Genomic DNA, 7,657 nt, shown 5'->3' on the forward strand with positions numbered 1-7,657 from the left:
TAAGGGGGCGGGATCGGAATGGGGGCGGGGCCCATTTCATAAATGGGCGGTATTTGAATGTGGCGGAGCCCAGCTGCGATGAGGCGATAACATGGGCGGGATCAGAATGTGGGCGGTGCTCAGCCGCGACGACGGATTTTTAAGTGGGCGGGATCAGAATGGGGGCTGGGCCCTGCTGTGATGACGTTTTATAAATGGGCGGGTTTGAATGTGGTGTGGCCCTGCTGTGATGACGTTTCATAAATGGGCCGGTTTGAATGTGGTGTAGCCCCGCTGTGATGACGTTTCATAAATGGGCGGGTTTGAATGTGGTGTGGCCCTGCTGTGATGAAGTTTCATAAATGGGCGGGTTTGAATGTGGTGAGGCCCTGCTGTGATGACGTTTCATAAATGGGCGGGTTTGAATATGGAGTAGCTCTGCTGTGATGACGTTTCATAATTGGGCGGGTTTGAATGTGGCGTCGCCCTGCTGTGATGACGCATTGACATGGGCGGGATTAGAAAGGGGCGGGACCAGCTGTGATGACGCATTATCATGGGCGGGATCAGAATGTGGGCGGGGCTGAAAGCGAAGCTCCGGAGGGAAGATGGCGGCGCTGGTGGCGGATTACGGCTCGTCGGAGAGTGAGGGAGAGACAGAGAGCGGGAGCACGGAGCCCAGGTCGGCGGAGAGAGGGGGAGAGAGAGGGCGGGGAGGGTGCAGGGGTAGGAGGGCGCGGAGAGTGATTGGATTGGGGTGAAGGGGGAAAGAGCAGGGAGCGGAGACACAGTGGTTTGCACTGCAGCCTCACAGCGCCAGAGACCCGGCTTCAGCTCCCGGCCTCGGATCACTGTCTGCACATTCTCCCCATGTCTGCCTGGGCTTCCTCTGGGTGCTCCAGTTTCTTCTTCTCCCCCACCCTCCCCACCTCCCCTCCCCTCCCCACAACCTCCCCACATCCTCCCCTCCCTACAATCCCCCCCTCCCCTCCCCACAACCTCCCCTCCACCTCCTCCCCTCCCCTCCCCACAGTCCAAATATATGCGGGTTAGGTGGATTGGCCATGGTAAATTGAACCTTAGTTTTCAGGGGATTAGCAGGGTAAATACATGGGGTTACGGAGATAGGGCCTGGGTTAGATTGTTGCCAACGTTTTGGTTTGAATGGCCTCCCTCTCTTCTGTGGAGGGAGAGAAAGTGGATGTGCAGAGACCGGCACCATGGAGTGTGGGCTGGTGGGGTGCAGAGTGGGGGAAAGAGAGGCTGTGGGTCGGGGAGTGGTGGGGAAAGTGCGGCAGGAGCAGAGCTGGGCGGGAGGGAGAAAGATGGAGGATGGTGGGAGAGAGCAGGGATGGAGATCATGAGGTTGGGACAGGGGAGGGCAGCATATGTGTTGGTCTGGAGTCACTTGTCAGTCAGATTAGGGTAAGGATTTCCTTCCCTAAAGGGGCAGCAGTGAACGGTTTTCATAATCGTGAACCGTTAAGTAGCGTGAGCTGTTCGTTGCAGATTTTATTAATTGAATTTAAGTTGCCCTGGTGAGACTTGAACCCATGCCTCCAAAACATTTGTCTAATCCTGTGGGTTACTAGCCTAGTGACATTACCACCAAGACACAGATTTCCTCTCCCTCTCATGAGTCCCTGAGAGGAGAATTTACTCTTTGTTAGACATTTCAAGGGGTTTTGGGGTGAGGCGATTGTGCCATCGTTGAATTGTCATTGGACTTGTGATCCAGAGTCCCACACTCATACTCTGGATACATGGGTTCAAATCCCAGCACAGCAGCTCGTGGAATTTGGATTAAATTAAGACACTTGGAATTGAAAGCCTCAGTAAGGGTTACACAAAACTATAATCAATTATCGTAAAACGCTGTCTGGTTCACTAATGCACTGCCTTTCATTGCTCTGGCCTACAACATGAATCCAGTCCCACAGCAATGTGGATGACTCTTACCTGCCACTCTTTTTCAAGGGCAATTAGGGGTGGGCAAGAAATGCTGGCTGTGCCAGTGATGCAAAAATGCCGTGAGAGAGTACAGGAAATGTAGGAAATTGCATCAGTGAAAGCAGCAAGATCCCAAAAACTGCAATCCATAATGGACAGGGAATATTGCATCTGCTATATGTGAGAAAAACGAGAACAAGAGTTAATGTATCTGGGCCACGTCCTTATCTGAGCTGCTGTGTTGAATTTTTAGCATCTATAGTACTATTTTGTACAGGTCGATTGCTTCTGATGTTAGTTAACTGATAAATGTTGAGAACTTGCCTGTCTTAAGTATAAATTCTATTTGTCACAAGTAGGCTTACATTAACACTGCAATGAAGTTACTGTGAAAATCCCTTAGCCATCACACTCCGATGCCTGTTCAGGTACGCTGAGGGAGAATATAGCATGACAAATTCACCTAACCAGCACATCTTTTGGACTGTGGGAGAAAACTGGAGCATTGAAGGAAACCCACGTAGAATGTACAGGCTCCATATAGACAGTGACCCAAACCAAAAATCAAACCTAGGTCCCTGGCCCTGTAAGGCAGCAGTGCTAACTATTGTGCCACTGTCCTTAATTTAAGGGGACAGTGTCTTCGATGGTGGGAGTAACATTTGTGTCCGAACTGTTTTCTTTGTCTTTTGTTCTAAATGCAGAATCTTGAGTACAACTTCGGGAGTGAAGGCAGTGGAGTCTGAGAGTGAGGATGAGCCCACGGCTATCAAACCCCAGCAGAAATCGATGGGGGAGCCCCCAGATGCCTCAGCCCTCCTCAAGCTTCCACCCCCAGATTTGGAGGGAGGCCGGGGCCAACCAGTGGCAGGAGTCTTTACCAACCCTTTTGCCCAGGAGCGGCGTGAGCGGCTGAGCCTGCTGGAGAAGCACGTGAGGCTGACGGCTCGCGTCAGGACCGAGGAGTTCGGTGGCCGTAAGATCTGCCTGGCTTACCGCAAGGACGGCCGCTGTCGCTACGGGAGCAACTGCAAGTTTGCCCACGACAGTGACCTGCCGACCTACAATCCCGAGTCAGGCAGCCTCAACCCTCCGCTGGAGCCTCGCCCTCCGGAGAATGGTGGCAGAGAGGAATCGTGGCCCAAGAGCAGCAAGAAGAGGCCAGGCTTGGGGCCCGCTCTCATCCCTCCCAAGAGAAGCCTGAAAAACTACCAGGCCCAGCGAGCCAAGGAGGGGCCTGGCCTGTTGTAGCAGGCTCAGCATCATGAGCGATCCAGCCTCGTGTAGCATGCCCGGTGTTCAGACGGACCTGGCCCACTGTAACAGGCTCAGCACCATACGCCTATTTTTGACAAACCCAGTCTACTGTGGCTGATCCAGAACTAGGAGGGCCCCACGTACTGTAACAGATGTGGGACGAATAGGTACCCATGTACTGTAAAACCCAGGGTTGGGACAGCACTGGCCTTCTGAACCAGGCCCAGTGCCAGGAAGACTTCAAGGCCACTGGAACAGGCCTAGAGTTGGGAGTGGTCCCCGACATCAGTGCCAGGAACCTGAATTAGGAGCGCCCCAACCTACAGGAACAGGCCTACTGCCTGGACAGACCCAGCCTGCTGTATCATACCCAGTCCCAGGAGAGAACCAACCAACCATTAAAAGGCCCAGTACGAGGAGTGGGCCTGTTCTACTGGACTGGCCCAGTGTACTCAGATCAAGTCCATCCAAGTTTGGGCCTGAATGTGCAGACCAGGCCCAATGTTAGGGGTGTTAGCATTTTAGAAGAGACCCAAGGAGAGATGTGGCTTGCTCTTCAGGCAGACATCCACTGGATTACTGATACTGCCCCAACATCAGGAGGTGCCTCTTCCCATGTAACAGGGGTCTGGGTGAGGTCCATGATTGCCATTGATAGCAGTGGCCATTTGACCCGAGCTCCCACGTCTGAGGACCTGGAATCAGTTGGCCTCTTGCTCTGGAATCCTGTCCTTCTCCACCCCTGACAGTAACATACTTGGGCGGGTGGGATTCCCAGCGAGCCTCGCTATACAATGAGGCATTGGGTTCCCATCTGTCTGCCTCTGCAGAGTCCAGGGAAGGAGTGAAGAGGCCAGGGTACAGTGAGGTTAATCTCTGCTACTTGGTGGAAGGGTGAGAACTGGGGAGTGGTTGGAGGGTTGTGGATCTCAGCATTGACCAAGGTCTCTCTGCTGGCTGTGTGTATGAGGCTCTTCCTGGTGGAACAGCTCGCCACTGCTTCACATCTAGGCTGCCTAGATGTACAGGTTAACCAATGTTTCCCAGTCCACAGGAGCAAGCTGAGGCTGTTCCATTACTAACTGTGTTAACCTGGATGCCCTCTATGATAAGGGCCTTTGTTTGCCTGTGTATAATTTATTTATCTCTCTTGTTCTGACTGAATAAACTGATGAAATGATGAAACTGATCTGTGGAACTGATTCTATTTCCCTCATCTTTCTATCTCTCTTTTGTGTTTGGTGGACACGGGGATAGTTTGTGTGGGAGGGCACTGGGGTCCGTTATCGAATCCTTTAATCACTTTTTCCTTTGTTTTAAGTTTCCTTTGATACTCTGTTTACATTGATACAATATTCCTTTATGGGGCAGCTTTTTAATTTATTCATCACTGTTGAATTTATTTATTTGGTTAACCCACAAGAAGCGTCCCTATCTCTCTCTCTCTCTCTCTCTTTCTATCTCTTGCTGTCACTTTCCTCTTGTTTGCATGTTCTATCCCTCTCCCTCCCATTTCCCCACCCACGTCCTCTCCCTTTTCTTTACTTCCCTTTTGTTCTCCAAATTCCATCCTTTAGTCTCCACATTCTCCCTTTCTTCCCTGCTATAACATCACTCAGTCTTCCCTTTCTTTCCCAACACAGCTGCCTCTCTCTTTTCCCCTCCATTGGCTTCTTGTCTCTCTCCTCCCTTCTCTTCCTATCCAGTTCCTCCCCTCAGCCCCTTTCTTCACTGCTCCCTCAGCTCTGGGTATTGCCTGCTCACCTTTCGGTCTGAGCTGTCCCTTCACCTTTCTCTGTCTCCTCTTTTCTCTCCATTCAAATCCACCTCCCTCAGCTTTCTTTGCATCCCTGTCGTGTCACACTGTCCAAACCCATCTTCTTTCTTGCCTCTTCCCCTGCCTCACCCAAACCTGTCTCTTTCCCTCACTCCTTCCCTTTCCTCCGTCATCCTTCCCTCCTCCCATTCCCCCATCTCTATTGTGGGAATTGCTTGATAGGGCAGACGCAACACGGTTTCACTAAAGGGAAGTCGTGTCTGACAAATTTACTGGAGTTCTATGAGGATGTGTCTAGGGCGGTGGATAGAGGAGAGCCGGTGGATGTGGTCTTTCTGGATTTTCAGAAGGCGTTTGACAAGGTACCTCACAAGAGGTTATTGCAGAAGGTCAGGGGACATGGAGTTGGGGGTAGGGTGTTAGCGTGGATAGAGGATTGGTTGTCAAATAGGAGGCAGAGAGTGGGAGTCAATGGGTGCTATTCGGATTGGCGGATGGTGACTAGTGGAGTGCCCCAGGGGTCGGTGCTGGGGCCTCAGCTATTTACCATTTATATAGATGATCTGGAGGAGGGAACCGAGTGCAGGTTGTCGAAATTTGCTGATGACACCAAGATTGGGGGAAAGGCAAATTGTGCGGAGGTTGTGGAGAGTCTGCAGAAGGATCTAGATAGGCTGGGCGAATGGGCCAGGAAATGGCAAATGGAATTTAATGTTGGCAAGTGTGAGGTGGTCCACTTTGGTAGGAAGAATGGTAGGAATGACTATTACTTACGTGGCGAAAAACTGCAGCAGGCGACAGTGCAGAGGGACCTCGGGGTCCTTGTGCATGAGTCGCAAAAACCCAGCTTGCAGGTGCAGCAGGTGGTCAGGAAGGCGAATGGGATGCTGGCCTTCATAGCGAGGGGGATTGAATGTAAAAGTAGGGAGGTCTTGCTGCAGCTGTATAGGGCATTGGTGAGGCCGCAGCTGGAGTACTGTGTGCAGTTTTGGGCGCCGCACCTGCGCAAGGATATTTTGGCCCTGGAGGGAGTGCAGAGGAGGTTTACTAGGCTGATACCGGAGTTGAGGGGATTGAGCTATGAGGAGAGGCTGAATAAACTAGGCTTGTACTCGTTAGAGTTTTGAAGAATGAGGGGAGATCTCATTGAGACGTATAAGATGATGAATGGGATGGATAGGATAGAGGTGGAGAGACTCTTCCAGCTCAAAAAAGACAGTAGGACTAGGGGGCACAGCCTCAAGATAAAGGGGAGGCGGTTTAGAACGGAGTTGAGGAGGAACTTCTTCACTGAAAGGGTGGTGAATCTCTGGAATTCTCTGCCCGTTGAAGTGGTGGAGGCTGCCTTGCTAAATATTTTTAAGAAGCGGGTTGATGGGTTTTTGATAAGAGAGGGGATTAAGGGTTATGGGGAGAGGGTGGGAAAGTGGAACTGAGCCACGACAGATCAGCCATGATCTTATTGAATGGTGGGGCAGGCTCGAAGGGCTAGATGGCCTAGTCCTGCTCCTATTTCTTATGTTCTTATGTTCACTCTCCCCATCTACATTCCTCTCCCTTGTTTCTTCCTTCCTGACTCACTCCCTCCCTGTCCCAGTGCCTATTAAGATGATACGCAGGCTTGATACATTGAGGCTCGTGCTGTAGGTAAGTGATACTAAGCCACTAAGGGAGAGGTTGATGTCCAACTTGAATATTGTGTTCAATTCTGGGCCCCACACTTTCAGAATCATGTCAAGTTGCAGAGGAGATTTAAAATACAACTTCTTAAATTACATATAATGCTTTCACACTTAAACAGTCTGAAACTGTAGATGATGGAGTATTTATTGAAATATAGTTACTTTTATAGGCGCACATCAGGTATAATCGAACTTGCACAACTAACAATGTGACAAGAGTTAGTCAATGTGTTAGTTGTGCTGAATGAGTGGTAAGTATTAATCAGGACAACAGGGATAACTCATTTGCTCTTTGGGACAACACCATGGAATCTTTTGCATTCAAACAAGCAGGCAAATAATGGCTTCAGTTTAATGTTGGATCTGAAAACCAGTACTTTGGACAGTGCAGCAGTTCGTCAGCACTGTAAACAAGTTCTAGCCATGTTTTGTTTTAACTCAGGCCCTGGAGTGAATTTCAACGCACAACTTTGTGACCCTGATGAGAATGCTGCAAACTGAACCACAATTGCTCCCCTCCCCGCCCCTCCATACCCCCACAGATTTTACCCTGGCTAATCTACCTAACCTATAGATCTTTGGACACTCAGAGGCAATTTAGCACAGCCACTGCCCCCTCACAGCTCCAGAGACCTGGGTTCAATTCCCACCTTGGGTGACTGTGTGGAGTTTGCATGTTCTCCCCATGTTTCTGTGAGGTTTCCTCAGGGTGCTCCAGTATCCTCTCACACTCTAAAGATGTGCTGATTAGGTGCATTGGCTATGCTAAATTGCCCCTTAGTGTTCTAAAATGTGTAGGTTAGATGGATTAGCCATGGTAAAGGTGTGGGTTTACAGGGATGGAACGGGGAGAGGGCCTGGGTAAGACACTCTGTCAGAGATTTAGTGCAGACCTGATGGGCTGAATGGCATCTTCTCCACTGTAGGGATTCTATGATTCTAGGAATCCATCTAATCTGCACATAATTGGACTGTGGCAGGAAATCAGAGCGTCCGGAGGAAACACATGCAG

The 7,657-nt window shown here is 50.4% G+C and overlaps 1 protein-coding gene across 1 annotated transcript; it reads left to right on the forward strand.

Moving 5' to 3' along the window:
- Nucleotides 1-555: 555 nt before the first annotated feature.
- LOC145351608 (uncharacterized) lies at nt 556-4,357 on the forward strand. Its single transcript, XM_080201188.1, has 2 exons — nt 556-661; nt 2,634-4,357. The coding sequence occupies exons 1-2, from the start codon at nt 588-590 to the stop codon at nt 3,178-3,180; spliced, it is 621 nt and encodes a 206-aa protein (XP_080057314.1). The 5' UTR covers nt 556-587; the 3' UTR covers nt 3,181-4,357.
- Nucleotides 4,358-7,657: the final 3,300 nt, after the last annotated feature.

The sequence above is a fragment of the Carcharhinus amblyrhynchos genome, chromosome 13, assembly GCF_965287045.1.
Source record: "Carcharhinus amblyrhynchos chromosome 13, sCarAmb.v2.hapA, whole genome shotgun sequence".
Lineage (NCBI taxonomy): Eukaryota > Metazoa > Chordata > Chondrichthyes > Carcharhiniformes > Carcharhinidae > Carcharhinus > Carcharhinus amblyrhynchos.

Bases quoted from the DNA above. Each gene is read 5' to 3' on its own strand.
- LOC145351608 (XM_080201188.1), top strand. From the start codon at position 588: ATGGCGGCGCTGGTGGCGGATTACGGCTCGTCGGAGAGTGAGGGAGAG. The intron at 662-2,633 runs GTCGGCGGAGAG...TTCTAAATGCAG, and splicing joins AGCGGGAGCACGGAGCCCAG to AATCTTGAGTACAACTTCGG.